This window comes from Oenanthe melanoleuca, chromosome 3, assembly GCF_029582105.1.
Source record: "Oenanthe melanoleuca isolate GR-GAL-2019-014 chromosome 3, OMel1.0, whole genome shotgun sequence".
In the NCBI taxonomy this organism is placed as follows: Eukaryota; Metazoa; Chordata; class Aves; order Passeriformes; family Muscicapidae; genus Oenanthe; species Oenanthe melanoleuca.
Genome location: NC_079336.1, coordinates 104,716,050 through 104,738,191, shown reverse-complemented (window position 1 = coordinate 104,738,191; position 22,142 = coordinate 104,716,050). Strand labels below are relative to the sequence as shown.

The window sequence follows — 22,142 nt, the reverse complement described above, 5'->3', positions numbered from 1 at the left end:
CCCCTGTCATTGCTGGGGGAAAGAGGCCTGGGCTCTCCCTGCAACTTTAGACACCTCTAGAAGCTCTGTCCTCAGATAAAGCCAAAGTTAGCATTGGACACAGGACTGCCTGCAAGGAAGAGGGAGAAATTCAGTCTCCCTGCACTATCTGATACTCAATTTCTGTCCCACAATTTTCTCTGAGAAAGATTAAAGAAATGGATTACATATGAATTCTTTAGAAATGAAAGACAGTTCATGCTGACCCATCAGAGGGCACCAGCTACACAGAGCTGCAGCAGGACTGAAGCTCTTTCCAGTCATTTATCCCCAAATCTGCAGACCTATGGAAAAAAACAAATGCAGGCAAAACACACTGTGGGCTGTGAAGTTGATAAATATATAAATAATATAATAAATGTATAAATATATAATATAAAGCAGTGCAGCCTGTTTCTTCTGTGAGGCTTGGCAAGGGATACATCTGAATCTTTTACACTATTCCAAAGCAGAGGAAAGGGTGGCAGTCATTTTAGCCAAGTTGTCCTGTTCTAGACAGTGTCTTTTGGCAATTATCAGGCCCGGCACCAACACTTAAGGCAGCATTTACTTCAGCTGTCCCATGACAGTAAGCCTGTAAAGGTGCCTGTAAAGTTATTCATCATCTCAAGGCTCACATGAAACATCAGTTTGAATTGAAAGTAGAGCTCAAAGGCCAGGACAGTCATAAAAGGCTCTTTTTGGCAGGAGCTGCACCTGCTGTGCAGGCTGTGCCACACCCAGCACATTCTCCCCCATGTGCTCCATGCCCCAGCAAGTACCCTCCTCATTGCTCAAGTTAATGGCATAATGAGGATTCATGGTTTTTCCCAGGGCCTCTGTGGTTAGTGCAGTGAAATATCAAAGAGCGTTCACAGCTGCAATTGCAATTGTCCCTCTTCCCACAAAAGCACAAAGCTCTATCCTTAGCCTTTGCAGGCACTTTCACTTCCCCACCATTCACCACATCTAGGCAACTCTGAGAGACTGGGAGAACTCCAGGAAGCAGCCGGAAGCTGAGTCAGAGGAGGTTTAGGTTGGATATCAGGAAAAGGTTTTTCACCCAGAGGGTGGTTGGGCACTGGAACAGGCTCCCCAGGGCAGTGGTCACAGCACCAAGCCTGGCAGAGTTCAAGAAGCATTTGGACAACAATCTCAGGCACATGCTGTGACCCTTGGGGTGTTCTGTGCAAGGCCAGGAGCTGGACTCGATGATCCTGATGGTCCCTTCCAACTCCCCATAGTCTACAGTTCTTTGTTCCTGAGAACTCATAGGCTGCAGGAGGGCAGAAATAGGGGGCAAGAGGAAAGAAATGAGGTGGACTGGAGAATCTAGTCACTGAATTGACAGAAGATGCAGGATACAGGACCTTCCCTTGGACCATTCCCATTCTTTCTCTCATCCCTTGCCTAGCCTACACACTAGAAGGTGAAGAATAACACCAGAAGAAGAAGAACCTACTTGACTCCACTGTCCAGGAGAGCAGTCATTGCTCGTGCAGGAGTCACATTCTCCACCATGATCCCCAGGGTCTGACTGGCTGCTTTCTCAACAAACTCTGGGGAGTTACAAAGCATCTGGAGAATGACTCGAACCACCTCATCCACCTCATAGTCCATGTCCTTCTTCAAGGTGGCAAAAAACTCTCCCAGAGTGACAATGGCTGAGTAGGACACCTTTGACCGGAGGTTGGTCACCTGGGGAAGTCATGAGGGGAAACATAAGGATCAATTTGAAAAGAAAACCAGTTGCCTTAGACAAAAGTCCCAAGAGATGACAAAACATCCTACTGTGTCCAGAGGAACAGAAAGGCACAACAAGAGCAGAAGAGGACAAGAACAGAAAGGCACTTACTCTGGCACCAATTTCTGGCCTCAGACCTGCTTACTGCAGGCCAGAAATAAAAATTTCACTAAAGTGATCTACTTAACCATTCTATAATGTCAATTACTTTGATTTTAGACCCTTGTATTTGAAAAACAAAGAACCAAATAAAAGCAAGGGCTACTTTCAAACCATAAAGGCACAAGCCACAAGGAGAAAGAATCTTGTACTCCTGCTCAAAAAAGCAACACCAGCAGTTGAAGCACTCAGCCAGGAAACAAAAAACACAGGCCCAGGTCTACAGACTAATTTGCAGTGTTGAATTACAGCTCAGGCAGAGATTAGAGCTCTGGCAAATAACAATTAGTGTATCTGTTTTGGCATTTTCACATTTCATTGTAATGGCAGCTCACTCAAAGATGAGTGTCAGATACCCGACCTACCAGTAAATATAGCTACATGTACACACAGATCCTATAGACAGCTGACAGACATTAGAAATATAAGGTCTAAAAACAGAAATGAAGCCATTCCCTGAGCACACATGGAGATGAACAAGCACATATCTATTCTACACACCGTACATGAAGTACAGGGGACAATCCAGAACAATGTTCTTACCTCGTTGGTAACTGCCAAGCAAATGTCATGAAGTCTTGAAAGCAGGACTGTTGAATGGCACCCAGCCAGGTGTTTGAGGCTGACAAGTCCTTTCTCCTTCATCTCCCTGAAAGGCAGGTACCAAAAAGATTGATTTTCTCTCCACTCAAGAACTAGGCAGCACCCTCTGAAATTACCAGGCTGGCAGCTCTGTCAAACAATGGGAGGTGCTTTTCAAGGAGTACTTAATGAAATTGTGGAGCTCCTTACCACAGGATGCCGTGGCTGTCCAAAGCATACACAAATCCACGAGGCAAATAGAGGGGTTTCAGAGTCTGCATTTGTGGCTGTTTTAGAAGACAGCCTTTCTAAAATCTCTGGCACTATGTCCCTATGTCACTGCTTCCTAGAAGCTGTGAGACAGGGCCCTGCTGCTGTTCCTTGTCGCCTCCCTGTATGTGTCCCTAAGACACAATCCCATTGGGCTGTTACTGGGGCATTTCCCTTCTTTGCCAGCCCCAGCACGCAGTTTAGCAGTGAGAGTGTACACTGGCATTCTGGAATTGAGTTTCCACTCCACAATCTAGGCCTGTATATCACCCACTCCAGCTCCACATTCCCCAAAATAGCAGCAGGATGACCCAGAAGATTCCACACCTGAGCAAGAACAGCTGAAACTCTACCTTTTCCCAAAATCCCTACTTAAAACAATCCCCACAACAGCGACGTGTTATTGAAAAGGTGCAAACAACTCTGTCTCTCAGCACTTCCTCTGTGCAGGCCCTGAGTGATAGGAAGATGTGTGAGGCATCAGGGCTGCAGCAAAGGGCTGGAGACCGATCCCACTGTCATCCCTGAGTGTTACCTGGAACCCCCACACCTGCAGAAGCTCTCTGCACCTCACAGGGCACCAAACAGAAATGGGGAAGAGAAAGCAGAAGAGAAAGGGCAAAGCAAAGGCGATTGCACAAGGAGATACATCGTGGCAGATTTTTCATGCTTATCCCAGGGTGGATAAAGCATGTGTGAATAAAGCATCCACCAGTGATTGGATGCTAACCCAGACATCAAAAAGACAGTCAATATTACCTAACATTTGTAGGCTTATCACCTCTGGGCTTCCTTCTGTCTGTGTCTAATTTTGGGACACATCCTGAGTATTGACCAAGCATCTCAGGCCCATATGAAGCAGTGAAAACGAAAAAGTTGAATTCCAAAAGTGCAAGATTCCTAGACGATTTAGTTTCTTTTTCCTTCTCTTCGGACATGAGCCCTTCAGGAGTAATGACAGGCTGAGGGACTTGAAAGCACAGCTCAGTCCATTTCTCAGTAAGAGGAACTCCCTGGAGCTGCTTATGGGACTCATATGCAGGAGGTCACAGGGAGACCCTGTCACCTGCCATTGCTGTCAGCAGTGGGACCAGAGAGAAATCTTACTCAGGGCCACTGGGCCAGTGCCCCAAGGCACCCAAATCTCTACACTCAGATTGCTGCCATCCTGCTTCTGCCTTCAGCCAGCAAATCATCTCATCCCACAGCTTCCTCTCTTCTCTCAAGATTTCCTTTGCAGTTCATGGAGCAGCAGGCAAAGCAAGGAAACAGCACAGACCTGCTGAGCTGGAGCACAGCTTCAGACCAAGACCTAGAAAAGAATGCTCTCAAATCTTGATCCTCTCACTGCTCTACAGTGGTTTCCCCAGTGTCCTTTGGCCCTCTGGGCTGTTGGGGCTCAGAGGCACCAGCAAGATTCACTTCTAACCTCCCTTAACGCTAAGAGGTAGACAGAGTGACCGGGGCCTTTCTTACCAGTCGTGGCTGCCCAGCAAGGAGAGTGCCTGGAGCAGGGACTGCTGTGGGTCAGGACAGGCTGTGTCCTTGTGCCCGTGCCCACGGAGCAGCTCCTCTCGGCGCTGGGAACCAGTGGCCGTCTGCGAGGTCACTGTAAGGAGAGGGTCAGCCCTGAGCGCTGCAGCCCCGGGCAAGGCACCCGCCATGGAGCGGCTGCAGCCCCAGCTCCCAGCCAGGGCTCCATGTGCTGCAAACTGGCTCTGGCTCTGGCTCAGACACTTCCCTGCTCTCTGGCTCCTTGGGCTCCTTGCTTTCTCCCAGCCCCCCAGCTGGGCACAGCTCTGGGCTAAACCTGACAATTGCCCACACAGCAATTGCCAGCTCCCAAGTGCCACAAGGCAGCACAGCCAGCGGCAGGTTCAGGCTTACCTGAGGAGTTGCATGGGACACTGCCTTCCTCATAGATGATGGACATACTGGGCAGTAAGGGGACTTTGTTCTGCTTTCTCAAGACTTTCTTCTTCAAGGCATTACTAGGGTATTTTCTCTGCACACTGGAAGGTGTGTCGTTGAGAGGTGGTAGGCTAAAGCCTGCAGGATCAAAGAGGAGCTTGTAAGTGGAGGGTGCTGGACAGGGTGATGATGGAATGGGCCAGAAAACTTGCTGGAGCTGGGAAACATCTCTTTGTTATCCCAAAGAACTTCAAGTCGAACACTGACATGAGACAAGGATCACAGAATCACAGAATCCAAGAAGGGTGGGTTGGAAGGCCCCTATAACCACCATCCCGTCCAACCCCTGGGAGCAGGGACATTTTCATCTAGATCAGGTTCCTCAGAAGCCTATGTAAACTGGCCTTGAACCCCTTCAAGGATGGATCAACAACAGCTTCTCTGGGCAAAACCTTCCAGCATTTCAATGTCTTCATAACAAAAAATTCTCCCTAACATCTAATCTAAATCTACCCTCTTCTAGTTTAAAACCAGTGATGCTTCCCCCTAAGAAACAAGGAAAACCCAGCGTTGCTTTGCTTTTGTTTTCCTGTTTCAGAGGCTGGCTGGGGAAGTTCCCAAAAGACAGTGCAGATAACCTTGCGTGATGCCCTGGGGCTGAGTGCTGTCCCCAAGGTCCCTGCTGCCGCCCTCGGGACAGTGCACACAGCACTGCAGCCAGAGCCCCCCAGCCGGGATTCACTCTGGAAAGCTGCTGGCTCCCGAGGCTACAACAGCAGCACTGCCTCGGGGCTTCAGCACAGCTCTACAGCGCCAGCTCCTCGGCAGGGGGTGGGGGGAGAAGGTTCTCTGGTGTTTTCATTAGCAGGAGTTGAATTTGGTTTCTTCCAGGATGCACCTTGGTTGAAAAGCATTTTTCTGGACTCATCTTCCCTGGAACCCACTCTCCAGGACAGTGTCTGAAGACCCAGTTGACTTTGCAAGAGAGAATTTTCTACTCCGAAATACTTTAGAGGTGAAGGTGGGAAGCTGATATTCTGTTACTGACTCAGTGAGGCCATGGACAAGACACTTCATGCCCCTGGATTTTTCTTTGGGGGATGGAAATCAATCCTATGCAAGCTTCCACTCAGATGCAAGCGGAACAGTCTGACTGCAACACTGTGTAGCCACCACTTACTTGCTTCAGCTGCATCCCTGGCCTCAAATGTTTGTGGAGGCAGCTGCAAGGATATTTTCTCTTCTCTCCTTTTCTTCATCTCTCTCTCCAAAAGCTCAATTTTCTTCCGCTCTAAGTTCTTTACAGCCAACTTGCACAATGGAGCACAGACCTAGTTGCAATGGAAATACATCACAGACTATAAGCAGAGACAAAAAACCAGACAACATCTCATCAGGAACACAGAGTCTATAGAGTGCCATAGACTTTAATCCAGCTCCATATACATTCCAATAGTTTCACCAGAATGTCTCCCACCCTCACCTTGGCAATTACACACAGTGAGGTGGAACACTTCAGTGCCACAACCTTACACTGCTCCAACTGCAACCTGTGACAGGAAGCCCTGCTTGAAGCACGAAAGTCATAGGAAATGCTCCAAGACAAATGAAGAGCTCCCATGACCAGTGAACAGGCAGTTCAGTTCCTACAGACTACAGCAGGGGAATAAAAACCATGTGAAATATGCAGCAAGGTGGGGTAATTAGCTGTTTCTTAACACTCATGGCCAGGAATTGCAGCTGTTTCTCACTTCCTGGTTTCTGAAGGACTCTGCTCTGAAGGACTCCGGATGACTTGGTCTCTGAGACCAAGACACCAAAAGGAGGGGTCATGTGAAAACAAGTTGCAGAAACGTTGATATTAAGGAGCAGAAAATTTGAGAATGAGTGGGCTGTGAGATACAGCCAGAAAGGTAACCAGGAAAAATCCAACTCTCCCATTTTATTTTGCAGCCTTGCTTATACTCTTTGCTTCTCTGCTTCTCAGGGTGCCCTTTGCCCATCTACACTGATGTGTAGCTTGCTCTGCCATTCAGAACTTCTCTAAAATGGCCTTTGCACATAAAGAATGCTTCATGCATGACCTTAGCACCATCTCCAAACCAGTGACTTTGGCACCACTGAAAACAGCCAAGCTCTGTAGCTGTCAAATACATTCCCAAGAGAATCCCCATCCCCCAAGAGTGGAAGATTATGATTTTTCAGGGACATTTTGGGCCAAGCAGTAAACAGCCACTGGAAAGGAAGTCTGCTCATCCCTGTCCTTATCCCTTACCTTTCCAAAGTCGTCCCTCAGGTCTTTGTCACTCGTAAGACCAGGACTGCTGGGATGATCCGGCTCCTTGGCCTGGCTCAATGGGAGGCCTGGTACTGGAAGCAAAGGTTCCTGTAAATCTCTGGCATACTTCAAATCCCCAGAAACATCATGCTGGGCAACAGGCAAGACAGGTTCCAGATGGCACAGCTCTCATAAGACACAGAGATGGTGCATGAGAGCAGCAAGGTACATATGCCTAGACCCTCTCCCAGTGGATGGGCTACTGGCAGCAGACATGGCATTACTGTGTTGGCCAGCAGACTGAAACCTGCTGCATGATGAAGGCCTCAGCCCCCAATGCTGGAGAGCCTCTGTGTTTGCTAGAGAAGGGCAGAGATGGAGATTGCTCTTGACAGAGATTCTTATCTGCCCTTATGCTGATTTTAGTAAACATCTTCTTTCTGGCTTCTAAAAGAACTCCCGGGTTCTAATACCTGTATGCATTTAGATCATTACATTTTCTTCTCTTTGATGAAATATTTTAGAGGACATTTAAAGAAAAGATTTCAGGAGTGTTACCCAAGCGTAAATTCTGTTCTTGACATTAGATAATTAGTTTTCCCCAAGGATTTTAATTCTAAACCTCATGAGTTTGGGCCATGTTCGGCCAGTCTGACTAAAGGCTGATTTTCTTAATGGAAGTAGAACAATGTAGCTCATTCTGAAATACTCTTCAACACAGCTGTTAAAATTCAGAGAACTAATCATTCTATATAACATCTTTTATCCTTCAAGAACTTAAAATCAAATGGCAGCAAAGTAGAAAAATACAATGGTGCAAATCAGAATTTTTTGCCCTTGCAGAATGGTCAGCTTAATAAGGAAGGAGAGTTATATTTGGGCTTCGAGGAAGAAGGGCAAATCTGGATGGAAGGCAAAGTCTTGGAAAATATGGGCATCTGGGAAGCTGGCAGGGAAACTACTGATGCCAAGAAAGCTTCCTTGGGAACACTGCAGTCAGTCAGATCTGCAAAATGGACACGCAAAATGTAACTGATGGGAGGTAATGCAAACCTAAAGCATCTGAAGGAATATGTCCTCCATATTCCATGGGACACATTTCCTGGAAACTTGTAAATAGCTGCACAGGGAAACATGCTCTTGCCAGCAGCCCCGTGAGGCAGGCCAGGGGCACACCCTGGCCCGCTTGAACAGAGCTCCCAGGGGAACAGCCTGGCCTCTGGGCTGCCCTGGGACAGCAGGGAGCCCAGGGCCCTGTGCTTTCCAGCAATGGCTCAGCTGCACATGCAGCCTCCTGCTCCTCTCCCTGTCCCACAGCTGAGCAGCCATACACCTCCACGGGGCACTGGGAGCAGTGCAGCTCATGGCAGGGGGCACCTGCAGGGCAGAACTGTTCCCTGGCAATGTGCACAGGCTCTTCAGACCCTTCCAGAGAGTGGCCCGGCTCCCACCTTACCTCTGTGTGAGGCTGAGCCATGCTGGGCCTTCCCCTTGTCCTCCTCCCTGGCAGTGACCCTGGGGCCAGCGCTGCTCAGCTGCCTCTGCCGTGGCTCCTGGGCCAAGTCCCCCTGAGCCGGCCGGGAGCCCAGACCTCCATTCCCAACGCCGGGGTTCTGCACATAGGTCTCCATGCTGAACAATTCAGCAAGTTTCCTTGGGAACAGAGGCATCCCAGCTCCTATCCCACACCAAAGGCTCTTTCCCTTCGTCCCCTGGGTTTCTGTTGTAGACTCAGAAGAAGCTGTAGATCAGGTACAAGTGAAGAAGTGAGTTAATTGAATTCATGCCTTTACAATCAACCCATCTAATGGGTGCGGAATTCAATGTTTTTTTTATTTACTGCAAACATTGGTTGTTTTTTTATTTTTCACGAAACTAGCATAATTGGATTTTCTTTGAACAATGTGGAGGTAGCAAGCCAGGAGAGAAGGGTTCTACGGCTTGGTGTGTTGCCTGTTGCCTCCCCATTACTATGGGATCCCTTTCCTTCCAAAGAGCTGGAAACTCACAGTAGTCTATAGAATTTGACACTGTCTAGGAAGTGATTATTTTGAAAACCAGTTATCAGTTATCATTGTTTCAGTAACTCCCACTCAATTCTAGTTTAGATTTTGCACTTTTGGGATTTTTTTTATTTGTCTTTACAACAAAGGAATTGCTGGTACTCAAACAATGGCACCACATGTTAGATGCAAAAACTTTGCTTTCCACATTAGATGTCCCCAATCATCTGCAAGCCTGTAATTATAGGGAATAATTTTGTCATCCAAAAGTCTCACTTTTGCTCTACCTCACTGTTTGAGGGGATTATTCTCTGCCTTCTTTCCTGAAAAGACATCCAAGCGCAACATAAATATGACCCACCCCAAAACATTTCAGATCGTGGCCGATAATGACAAATCAAATTTTTTCTTAATGGAAATAGTGGAGGGTAATTCTAAAATACTCTCCAACACAGCAGTTAGAACTAATTCTTAATATGGCTTCACAAAGGATAAAATCATTTAACAGCCAAGCAGTAAGAGAGGAATAAGTGCCACAAATCAAGATTTTATTTCCCTTGTAGGATGGTCAGGAAAATTACAAAATCACAACACGTAAGATTTAGTGACACAGCAAATTTCTAGTTCAGAATAAATTGAGCAAAAATATCACTGTATTTACTAAACAATACTTCTTCCAAACTGCATTAAGCATTCCAGCTGCATATCAGCAATTAAGGAGTCATTCCAAAGGGGTTGTACACAGGATTTGGCAGAAATAACTGAGCAAAGGGACCAGGGGATTTGATCTCTTTATCTGCATCAGCAAAATTATTTCCTCAAGTCTCATCTCTCCTGTCATTACACTCCCAGAGATGGCAAAGGAACAACAAAAAAACTTTCATGGAGTCTTTCAACTTGAAGGCGTTGGCTGACACAGATGTACCAGAGACCGCATTTTGTCTGGCACAATTCTACTTGTCAGGGATCAGGCAAGGCAGGGACGGGTGGGCAAGGCAGAAGGAATCTCCTCCCCAGGCCTCAGCCTGCAACACTGACACAAATAGAGAGAAATGGGCAAGAGATTTGTCCTTGTGGACCTGCCATAGGTGGCTTTGAGCTTGTGCTGTCAGAGGATGACAAACTCAGACCCTGCATAGGCTGCATCCATTTGGAAGTTTCCTTCTCCATAACTGGAAAATTCAAAAGCACTCTCTGTCACAGGAGGTTTCCCTGTTTCTCCCTGTGCAAAACCAGGCAGTGCCCGTGAGTCTCTGTCAGATCTCCAAGGGTTCAGCTCAGAAACTACCCCAAGGAAAGGTTTTCTCCTTCAAGGGCAGGGGGAAGGAGTGGGAACATTTCTCATTTCATGCGAAATGCCTTCATTTCCCCTTCTAATTGTAGCACTAGAAAGGCTGCACGGAGATAAAAGGCATGTGCAGGATGGAGAGGAATGTTTCCTTTTCCTGCGCTGCATTTCCAGGGTCCCAAGATCCCACTCCAGCTCCTGCCACTCAACACTTCACACGGGAGGAGTTTTCACTGCAGCACTGGAGCACGCTCCCAGTGACTGGGCTCTGGGAGAGTCCACTGAGCCCATCAAGGCATTGAAACAAATTTAAAGAAATTCTTAAAAGAATGTTTTTTAACCAAGCTTTCAAAATGTCACCTCGGAGTCAGGATTCCAATGGTCATTTTAGGACAGACATGCCCTGCACCTACCTGCAAGATCAGGCTTCTTCTCTTTGCTTCTGCTGCTGGAACTTGCCCTTGAGAAAATGGAAGACAAAAGAACATATGAGGAGGGAGAAAGAGAAGGGAGGGAAGTGGTGAAGCATGAAGGCAGGCAAACCTTCCTAGCTTGGCCACTCAGAAGAAGCAGGAAACGCAACGCATAAACCTAACACGATGCAAATCTGATGAATTGTCCTTAAGCTTTCAGTTGCTGCAGTTAGACTCAGCAGACCAAGCTGCAGCTGAAGGACAGCAGTCGTTCTTCAACTCGCATCCTAACTCCGCAGTTCTGCTGTCTCTCCTTTTGGAGCCCAGTGGCTCCTACGGCCTGTCTGAAGCAACAAGACCTGCTAAGCTGAGACATGAGTGTGTATGGAGGGCAACTACTTTGGTACTGCTGCCAAAGCTTGTCTTTGCCTGCTTGTGCCTTACACTGGGGCCAGTCTCGTGCTACATGTATTCAGAGCACTGCTGTGTTCTGAGAAGGATATTCCACCTCCTTGCTCTTTCAAAAAGAAAAAGTTTTTCCCAAATCAGCTGCTAGGCAAGGATATTCAGATTGCACTTTAAAAGCCCTACCTAAGCTTTTCAATTGGAATGAGACTTCTGTGACTCCTTCTCTCTTGTTATTTATTCTTCTTTATCACTCGGATAAGCGAAGGCTACATTTTCTCACACATATCTAAAGCAGTATCTTTCCATCAGGTACACCCCTTGAACTCTTCCCTAGCACCTTGCCCTTCTTGATTTAATCCCAGGCCTCAGTAGTACACATTGATCAGATTGTACATCTATACACCAAAATTTATCTGGGATCTCATTTCACAGTGGAGGCCCAGGCACAGAGAAGTTACTCCTGACATTTACTTTGGGATCCCTTCCCAACAGTTGGCAACTCACAGTGGTCTCCAGAATCTGACAATTACACCCATCAAGTAATTGCTTTCCAAAGACAGTTTTCATGGCCTTTTATCTGTAACTCCCACTGAGTTCTGCATTGGTTTTGTTTGTTGTTTATAATTCTCTTTGCAACAAAGGAGATGTTGGCACGTGAACAACGGCACCCCGTGTTAAAAGTAAAAGAAGCAGAACTGGAATTTGCAGACACCTCTCCAGCGGCCCATATTTGTCCAAACACATTCTTGTGGGTGCTGAAGTTGCCAGTCAAGGATCACAGTATTCAGTGATCTTCAGGATCCAGACCCATGCAATACAGTTCTCAAATGACACCACAAACATTACAAAGGGAATCAATAGCCCAGCCCAGCAGAAGACCCATCTTGAGATGTTTCTAAGCCCTGCCTCCTCTTCCCCACCACCACCTCTGCTCTTGGGACACATGGTGTGGGGTTTGACATTAAGCTGGATCATCAGAGATGGGCAAAATGATGAATACACAGAGGTTTGCTAAATACATGGGAGAGAGAACTGTGCAAAGAACCTCATGTGGCAGGAAGAGTGAGCTGAACAGCACAGTGGAGCAGCAGACACCATGGCTTACCTCATCTCCTGGGACTCTTGGACATCCAGAGTTACTGCCTTGCGGATAGGGGGGATCAATGGTAGTCCCAGTGACCACTTCTTCATATCCCCACCACTGGGATTCAGCAAGGAAGCCTGGAAAAATTAGAACACCGTGCTGAGATCAAGCATCCAGCCTCCTGCCATTTGTGGCTCAAGACATTAAGCCATGCTTTTACCTGGGACCTAGCAGGAAAAGACAAGTGAAATGCATGGGGAAGCTTGGCCTTGGATGGGGAGTGGAAAGGGAAGTGTTGAGGTTGAGCCCATGCCCGAGATTTGCCACCTCTCTCCTTGTGCTCATTTCTCTGCAAGTGTGGCCACATTCCTGGCTGGAATCCACATGTTTGGCATCAGTATGTTCTGGGGTGCCACTGCTTCCACTGGCCTTCTGGATGGTATGGGAATGGGTTTAGATCTCTGTTCTCTCCCTGCCACTTAGGCACCTCACAGCCACTGCTGATCTCCCGCCATGTCTCCACAAAGCCATTCTGCAGGATGTCAAAACCTGCTTTTCTCAAGCCCCTCATTTCTTCTGCTGCTGCCCTTCCCTCTTACAGTTCCCCAGCAGCCTTTCAGCCCAGAAGCTGCTGTGCTCTCGGGATGATCGCTGCTCTCCAGCTCCCACACCTCCAGCATCTCGGGCTCACTGGCATTCAGGAAGTTCAGCAGAGCTCCCTGCCCTGCTGCTCTCTGGAAGGTCTCCGCCTGCCCAAGTTTCTCTGGGGCCCCCATGCCATGGCCAGGAAGCGGAGTGGAGGCAGTGGGGGCAGATGCACACCCTTGCTCAGTATCCCATCATTTCTGGCACAGCTTAAGAGCCAAATCAGGACCTGTTCAAACTCCAGTGAAAGGATCAGATCCTGTCAGGGATACATTGGGCTCTTTCTCTGCAAGGCTGACATCAAGTACACAAGCCTTTGATTGGACATTCTCTTTACCAAAGCTGTTGTTCATCTGCCTCCTCCTGCACCCCACGGCAAGCCCAAAACAACTGCAGGTGCTGGCCCTGCTGCAAAGGCAATCGTGTGGCTGGGCTCTGGGCTGCTCTCCCCATGGCCACTTCCCATCCCTTCCCTCTGGTCAAAGCCATGCCAGAGCATACAGCTGCCCAGAAAGCTGATGAAGTCTAGAAAGAGCATCAGAGACAACTCCCTGGCACAAGGCCATGGCTGTATAACTCAGAAGCTGAGACAACTTGGAACTGACTTTGCAGGACTGCCTGTTCCAATACACACCTTTTTCCTTCCCAACCAGACAGAGCTGATAAAAAACACCACCAAGACATAGCCATAGTTCACAGGTACCCACCCGTAGGTTACTAAATGTAGGAGGATTGCTTGGCCAGATTGGACAACTTTAGGTGCTCTGACTGCTTGTTGGGGTTTTCTCAGCCATAAGACAGAGAAGAAGCCTCACAGAGTTCAGAAATCATTCAAAGACCTCTGCTGCTATTGATACACACTGAGGACATGAGTTCTGCACTATATCCCCATTGCAAAGACAGCCTGCAGTGCCCAGCTGAGCTCTTCCTTGGCTCTGCTGCTTCCATGGGCTTGCACCTCAGGAACAGGTCTCAGAGTCCTTCCTAATGATGCCTTAAGTTTTAGCTTTCATATTTCACAGATTCTGTGCTGACTTGGTGTGGGACTCTGAACTTCATATTTAGTGTTGGTAGTTTCTCTTCACAGGGGAGTTAGACACAGCAATCCTTTTCTAGCTTGAGAATTGAGGACAACCGATACCCCAAAAGCATAAACAATGGCAAAGTGAAAGGAGCAGACCAGGAGGATGGAACTTTGTGACCTGAAGCTGTAATTGGACCGTTGACCCTCAATATGTAAATGGACTAAAACTTATAAAAGTGTAAAAACTCATGAGCAGGATCCATCTTGGATCCATCCTGGGTGTAGCCCTGGCCAGGCTCTTGTACTGCCAAAGTGTACCATTTTAAGGCCTCTTAATAAATACGTACAGTATTACTTTTACTCTGTCTAGTCTCTGTTCCAGATCAGTCTCTCTAGGATTCTCTATAGCACATAGAGTGGCAACCTATCACACAGGACTTAGCTTGGTCTCCTTACCTCACGTCCTTTTCCCTCTGAACTCTGCTCTTGCTTCTTTTTGCTGATATCATTGTAGCCAGTGCCATTTTCCCCTTGCTCCTTCTCTCGATAGGGCATCGTGCTTGGCTTCTTGGAAGGGGAGCTTTTCCGGATAGGAGGCAAGGGCTTGGCAGTTAGGATCATAGAGGGAGGTGGCCTGGGAAGATTCTTTGCAGTAACATTGCCAGTCAGGCCTGGAAAGTGGAGACACAAAATGTAACAGATGGAATGTAAATCTAAAGCATCTCAAGCTCCATGTTTCATGAGACACATTTCCTGGAAACTTGTAAATAGCTGCACAGGGAAACATGCTCTTGCCAGCAGCCCCTTGAGGCAGGCCAGGGGCACACCCTAACCCACTTGAACAGAGCTCCCAGGGGAACAGCCTGGCCTCTGGCTGTCCTGGGACAGCAGGGAGCCCAGGGCCCTGTGCTTTCCAGCAATGGCTCAGCTGCACATGCAGCCTCCTGCTCCTCTCCCTGCCCCAGAGTTGGGCAGCCATACAGCTCCATGGGACACTGGGAGCAGCACAGCTCATGGCAGGGGGCACCTGCAGGGCAGAACTGTTCCCTGGCAATGTCTCCAGGCTGGCACAAGACCCTTCCTCCCGCCAGACAGTGGCCTGGCTCCCACCTTACCTCTGTGTGAGGCTGAGCCATGCTCACTAGGGAACAGGTGATTTCGGGGAACTCCCACCTTTACAATCAATCCATCGAATGGATTAGGCATCCAAGGGGGTTTTGAATTATTCAGAAAATCGATTTCTATTAATTTTTCATGAAACTAGCATCACTGTAATTCCTTTGAACAGTATGGAGCTGGCAAGCCAAGAGAGTGTGCTTCTACTCCTTTGTTTTTGTGTTGCTCATTGCCCATCCACTACTTTGGGATCCCTTTCCTTCCAAACAGTTGGCAGCCCACAGTGGTCTCCAGAATTTGACAATTACATATAGGAAGGAGTTGTTTTCCAGTGCTAGTTTTCATGGCCTTTCCCACTTAGTTCAGGGCTGGGTTTGGTTGGTTGCTTTTATTTGTCTTCATAACCAAGGAGGTCCTGACACATGGAGCATGACAGCCCATGTTAGAACTAAAAGAAGCTTTGAACTGCCCATTACATGTTCCCAGTATTCAAGAAGCCCAAATCTGCAGGGAAAAAATTGGCCATCCAATTACAAATTACCACTTTTGCTCTGCTTCCCTCTTCCATCAGTTTATTCCCAGCTTTTTCTTTTCTACAGAGACATCCAAACCCAAGAAGAACATCAGGTGCATCAAAACATTGTTAGATCTTGGCTAATACTGACCATTCAAATTTTCTTAATGGAAATAGCAGAGGGCAGATAGTTTTGAAATACTTTCCAAAAGAGCTATTACAACTCAGGGAACTAATAAAACTTTACATGGCTTCACACAGGATAAAATCATAAGGCAGCCATACAGTAAGAGAGGAATTACAGTCTTAAAACTGGGTTCTTTTCTCCTCTAGAATGTTCGGGTCAGTAATAAAGGAGAGACAGGTAAGGTTAAGCGAGATAACTCATTTCTAGTCCAGCATGAGTCCAGCAAAAATGTCACCTTACTTACTGAACAATACTTCTCCCTAGCTGCATTAAGCATTCCAGCTGCATATCAGCAATTAAGGAGTCATTCCAAAGGGGTTGTACACCGGATTTGGCAGAAATAACTGAGCAAAGGGACCAGGGGATTTGATCTCTTTATCTGCATCAGCAAAATTATTTCCTCAAGTCTCATCTCTCCTGTCATCACATGCCCACAGATAGCAAAGGAACAACAAAAAAACCTTCATGGAGCCTTTCAACTTGAAGGCGTTGGCTGACACAGATGTACCAGAGACCACATTTTGCCTGGCACAATTCTACTTGTCAGGGATCAGGCAAAGCAGGGCTGGGTGGGCAAGGCAGAAGGAATCTCCTCCCCAGGCCTCAGCCTGCAACACTGACACAAAATAGAGAGAAATGGGCAAGAGATTTGTCCTTGTGGACCTGCCATAGGTGGCTTTGAGCTTGTGCTGTCAGAGGATGACAAACTCAGACCCTGCATAGGCTGCATCCATTTGGAAGTTTCCTTCTCCATAACTGGAAAATTCAAAAGCACTTTCTGTCACAGGAGGTTTCCCTGTTTCTCCCTGTGCAAAACCAGGCAGTGCCCGTGAGTCTCTGTCAGATCTCCAAGGGTTCAGCTCAGAAACTACCCCAAGGAAAGGTTTTCTCCTTCAAGGGCAGGAGGAAGGAGTGGGAACATTTCTCATTTCATGCGAAATGCCTTCATTTTCTCTTCTAATTGTAGCACTAGAAAGTCTGCACGGAGATAAAAGGCATGTGCAGGATGGAGAGGAATGTTTCCTTTTCCTGCGCTGCATTTCCAGGGTCCCAAGATCCCACTCCAGCTCCTGCCACTCAACACTTCACACGGGAGGAGTTTTCACTGCAGCACTGGAGCACGCTCCCAGTGACTGGGCTCTGGGAGAGTCCACTGAGCCCATCATGGCATTGAAACAAATTTAAAGAAATTCTTAAAAGAATGTTTTTTAACCAAGCTTTCAAAATGTTACCTCTGAGTCAGGATTCCAATGGTCATTTTAGGACAGACATGCCCTGCACCTACCTGCAAGATCAGGCTTCTTCTCTTTGCTTCTGCTGCTGGAACTTGCCCTTGAGAAAATGGAAGACAAAAGAACATATGAGGAGGGAGAAAGAGAAGGGAGGGAAGTGGTGAGCATGAAGGCAGGCAAACCTTCCTAGCTTGGCCACTCAGAAGAAGCAGGAAACGCAACGCATAAACCTAACACGATGCAAAGCTGATGAATTGTCCTTAAGCTTTCAGTTGCTGCAGTCAGACACAGCAGACCAAGCTGCAGCTGAAGGACAGCAGTCGTTCTTCAACTCGCATCCTAACTCCGCAGTTCTGCTGTCTCTCCTTTTGGAGCCCAGTGGCTCCTATGGCCTGTCTGAAGCAGCAAGACCTGCTAAGCTGAGACACGAGTCTGTATGGGGGGCAACTACTTTGGTACTGCTGCCAAAGCTTGTCTTTGCCTGCTTGTGCCTTACACTGGGGCCAGTCTCGTGCTACATGTATTCAGAGCACTGCTGTGTTCTGAGAAGGATATTCCACCTCCTTGCTCTTTCAAAAAGAAAAAGTTTTTCCCAAATCAGCTGCTAGGCAAGGATATTCAGATTGCACTTTAAAAGCCCTACCTAAGCTTTTCAATTGGAATGAGACTTCTGTGACTCCTTCTCTCTTGTTATTTATTCTTCTTTATCACTCGGATAAGCGAAGGCTACATTTTCTCACACATATCTAAAGCAGTATCTTTCCATCAGGTACACCCCTTGAACTCTTCCCTAGCACCTTGCCCTTCTTGATTTAATCCCAGGCCTCAGTAGTACACATTGATTAGATTGTACATCTATACACCAAAATTTATCTGGGATCTCATTTCACAGTGGAGGCCCAGGCACAGAGAAGTTACTCCTGACATTTACTTTGGGATCCCTTCCCAACAGTTGGCAACTCACAGTGGTCTCCAGAATCTGACAATTACACCCATCAAGTAATTGCTTTCCAAAGACAGTTTTCATGGCCTTTTATCTGTAACTCCCACTGAGTTCTGCATTGGTTTTGTTTGTTGTTTATAATTCTCTTTGCAACAAAGGAGATGTTGGCACGTGAACAACGGCACCCCGTGTTAAAAGTAAAAGAAGCAGAACTGGAATTTGCAGACACCTCTCCAGCGGCCCATATTTGTCCAAACACATTCTTGTGGGTGCTGAAGTTGCCAGTCAAGGATCACAGAATTCAGTGATCTTCAGGATCCAGACCCATGCAATACAGTTCTCAAATGACACCACAAACATTACAGAGGGAATCAATAGCCCAGCCCAGCAGAAGACCCATCTTGAGATGTTTCTAAGCCCTGCCTCCTCTTCCCCACCACCACCTCTGCTCTTGGGACACATGGTGTGGGGTTTGACATTAAGCTGAATCATCAGAGATGGGCAAAATGATGAATACACAGAGGTTTGCTAAATACATGGGAGAGATAACTGTGCAAAGAACCTCATGTGGCAGGAAGAGTGAGCTGAACAGCACAGTGGAGCAGCAGACACCTTGGCTTACCTCATCTCCTGGGACTCTTGGACATCCAGAGTTACTGCCTTGCGTATAGGGGGGATCAACGGTAGTCCCAGTGACCACTTCTTCATATCCCCACCACTGGGATTCAGCAAGGAAGCCTGGAAAAATTAGAACACCGTGCTGAGATCAAGCATCCAGCCTCCTGCCATTTGTGGCTCAAGACATTAAGCCATGCTTTTACCTGGGACCTAGCAGGAAAAGACAAGTGAACTGCATGGGGAAGCTTGGCCTTGGATGGGGAGTGGAAAGGGAAGTGTTGAGGTTGAGCCCATGCCCGAGATTTGCCACCTCTCTCCTTGTGCTCATTTCTCTGCAAGTGTGGCCACATTCCTGGCTGGAATCCACATGTTTGGCATCAGTATGTTCTGGGGTGCCACTGCTTCCACTGGCCTTCTGGATGGTATGGGAATGGGTTTAGATCTCTGTTCTCTCCCTGCCCCTTAGGCACCTCACAGCCACTGCTGATCTCCCGCCATGTCTCCACAAAGCCATTCTGCAGGATGTCAAAACCTGCTTTTCTCAAGCCCCTCATTTCTTCTGCTGCTGCCCTTCCCTCTTACAGTTCCCCAGCAGCCTTTCAGCCCAGAAGCTGCTGTGCTCTCGGGATGATCACTGCTCTCCAGCTCCCACACCTCCAGCATCTCGGGCTCACTGGCATTCAGGAAGTTCAGCAAAGCTCCCTGCCCTGCTGCTCTCTGGAAGGTCTCCGCCTGCCCAAGTTTCTCTGGGGCCCCCATGCCATGGCCAGGAAGCGGAGTGGAGGCAGTGGGGGCAGATGCACACCCTTGCTCAGTATCCCATCATTTCTGGCACAGCTGAAGAGCCAAATCAGGACCTGTTCAAACTCCAGTGAAAGGATCAGATCCTGTCAGGGATACATTGGGCTCTTTCTCTGCAAGGCTGACATCAAGTACACAAGCCTTTGATTGGACATTCTCTTTACCAAAGCTGTTGTTCATCTGCCTCCTCCTGCACCCCACGGCAAGCCCAAAACAACTGCAGGTGCTGGCCCTGCTGCAAAGGCAATCGTGTGGCTGGGCTCTGGGCTGCTCTCCCCATGGCCACTTCCCATCCCTTCCCTCTGGTCAAAGCCATGCCAGAGCACACAGCTGCCCAGAAAGCTGATGAAGTCTAGAAACAGCATCAGAGACAACTCTCTGGCAGAAGGCCATGGCTGTATAACTCAGAAGCTGAGACAACCTGGAACTGACTTTGCAGGACTGCCTGTTCCAATACACACCTTTTTCCTTCCAACCAGACAGAGTTGACAGAAAACACCACCAAGACATAGCCATGGTTCACAGGTACCCACCCGTAGGTTACTAAATGTAGGAGGATTGCTTGGCCAGATTGGACAACTTTAGGTGCTCTGACTGCTTGTTGGGGTTTTCTCAGCCATAAGACAGAGAAGAAGCCTCACAGAGTTCAGAAATCATTCAAAGACCTCTGCTGCTATTGATACACACTGAGGACATGAGTTCTGCACTATATCCCCATTGCAAAGACAGCCTGCAGTGCCCAGCTGAGCTCTTCCTTGGCTCTGCTGCTTCCATGGGCTCACAGGAACAGGTCTCCATCCTTTGTCTACAGCACAAGAACTGAAAATCTACTGCACAGGACTTAGCTTTGTCTCATTACCTTATGTTCTTTTCCCACTGAACGCAGCTCCTTGTTTTTTCTACTTTCATCATAATAGCCAGTGCCATTTTTCCCATTTTCTTGCTCTACACTGCACATCTTGTTTGGTTTGGTAGAAGGAGAGCTCTTCCAGATGGGAGGTAATGGCTTGGAGGGAAGGAGCATAGAGGGATTTACCAGGGAAAACCTCTGGGCAAGAGAGTACGCAGTCAGTCCTGCAAAGTGGAGACACAAAATTTAACTGGGGCTGCAATGCAAAACAAAAGCATCAGAAACTCCATATTCCATGGGGAACATTTCCTGGAAACTTGCAAATAGCTGCACAGGGAAACACGCTCTTGCCAGCAGCCCCTTGAGGCAGGCCAGGGGCACACCCTGACCCACTTGCACAGAGCTCCCAGGGGAACAGCCTGGCCTCTGGGCTGCCCTGGGACAGCAGGGAGCCCAGGGCCCTGTGCTTTCCAGCAATGGCTCAGCTGCACATGCAGCCTCCTGCTCCTCTCCCTGCCCCACAGCTGAGCAGCCGTACAGCTCCATGGGGCACTGGGAGCAGCACAGCTCATGGCAGGGGGCACCTGCAGGGCAGAACTGTTCCCTGGCAACGTGCACAGGCTCTCCAGGCTGGCACAAGACCCTTCCTCCTGGCAGAGAGCAGCCCAGCTCCAACCTTACCTCTGTGTGAGGCCAATCCATGCTCACAAGGGAATAGGTGAGTTAAGTGAACTTCTTCCTTTATCCCACCATATAGACATTTAATGGGTGAGGAACTAGAGGGATTTTTGAATTTTAAGAACATTTCTTTGGTTTTATTTTTCATGAAACTAGCCTGTGCTTAATCCCTCTGAACACTATTGAGTTAGTAAGTCTGAAGGGAAAGGTAGAAGGCTCCAATGATAAGAGGGGAACAAAGATTCCTTGTTTATGTTGGCCCAGTAAAAACCCACACAGCTGTGACTGCTATTTCTGCAAAGCACAAAGAGCTCTCAGCAAGTAGGCAGGCCTTGCTGGTGTTTTTATAGCACTGTAATATCATCCTCAGTGTTGGACCCAATCACCAAACAGAAGTAGAACAAGAAATTTATCTGAAGTGAGACCCAACATTGATGGCAAAGAAAGAAACATGACTTTCATCTCCTGACCATGTCCAGTTTGTGGTCAGCTGTGGCCACGGTCCCTGTCCTGGCTGACAGTATGAGTGATTTCGCTACTGTCAAAAAGGAGAAAGCAGTGTAAACTAATGACAGAATGACACCATGGGTGTTCTTGCAGGATCACCTGTAGCTGTCAGCCACCAACTCTGACACAGAGCCAGCACTGACCACCATGAATCAATTTTCCCTGAAAGCTGGTGGGATTTATCTCCATTTGGCTCAGGCCTTTCAGCTCCTTTCCATCCTCACCTTTTCCTTCTGTGGTCTTTCCTTTTCCAGTAAAATTCATGTTTGAATCTGTGCTTCTGCCTTGCAGAAGTATCTGGTGTTGAATTTGGGAACTCTCTGGGAGTAGAGAGCGACAGGAACCTGGTCCCCAGTCCTAGAACAACGTGGGGTGACTCCAACTGCCAGCAGTGGGCACAGGCAGGCAGAGCCAGATGCGTCTCCTGTCGCTGTGCCCATGTCACCCACAATCTTCCCAGCCTGAGCGTGGAGCTGCCCCTTTGTGACGCGCTCGCCCGTGGTTCTCTCGTTTCCATGGCCACAGAACCCCCACCCCAACTCCATCCATTTCCCTTCCCAAGGGCAGCCAGCCCTGGGCCTGCCCAGCCAGGCCTGAGGGTTTGATACTGTCTAGGAAGTAGATGCTTTCCAAAGCTACTTTTCAAGTCCTTCACTTCTGTAATTTCCACTCAGTTCTGGGTTGCAACTTGTTGGTGTGGGATTTTGTTTATTTCTCTTCAGAACAAATAAAGTGGTGGTACGCAAACAATGGCACCAGATGTTGGAAGTAAAAGAAGCTTTGCACTCCCCAGTAGATGACTCCTGAATTCAGTTGGCCGATATCTGTAGGGAACAAATTGATCATCCAAACATTCCACCTTTGCTCTG

At 47.9% G+C, this 22,142-nt stretch overlaps 1 protein-coding gene across 1 annotated transcript in view; it reads right to left on the bottom strand.

Moving 5' to 3' along the window:
- Positions 1 to 21,707, bottom strand: part of LOC130250876 (TOG array regulator of axonemal microtubules protein 2-like) — a 29,879-nt gene extending 8,172 nt beyond the window's left edge. The window contains exons 1-14 of the mRNA XM_056486989.1: positions 21,498 to 21,707; positions 20,098 to 20,312; positions 18,442 to 18,557; positions 16,930 to 16,976; positions 14,284 to 14,498; positions 12,180 to 12,295; positions 10,667 to 10,713; positions 8,419 to 8,703; positions 6,960 to 7,054; positions 5,865 to 6,015; positions 4,661 to 4,822; positions 4,250 to 4,583; positions 2,465 to 2,570; positions 1,481 to 1,716 (exon numbers count right to left, since the gene is read on the bottom strand). Coding sequence (XP_056342964.1) covers positions 1,481 to 1,716; positions 2,465 to 2,570; positions 4,250 to 4,583; positions 4,661 to 4,822; positions 5,865 to 6,015; positions 6,960 to 7,054; positions 8,419 to 8,703; positions 10,667 to 10,713; positions 12,180 to 12,295; positions 14,284 to 14,498; positions 16,930 to 16,976; positions 18,442 to 18,557; positions 20,098 to 20,312; positions 21,498 to 21,537 — 2,165 coding nt within the window. The 5' untranslated portion in view covers positions 21,538 to 21,707. The remainder of the gene's footprint in view (positions 1 to 1,480; positions 1,717 to 2,464; positions 2,571 to 4,249; positions 4,584 to 4,660; positions 4,823 to 5,864; positions 6,016 to 6,959; positions 7,055 to 8,418; positions 8,704 to 10,666; positions 10,714 to 12,179; positions 12,296 to 14,283; positions 14,499 to 16,929; positions 16,977 to 18,441; positions 18,558 to 20,097; positions 20,313 to 21,497) is intronic.
- Between the last annotated feature and the right edge of the window lie 435 nt (positions 21,708 to 22,142).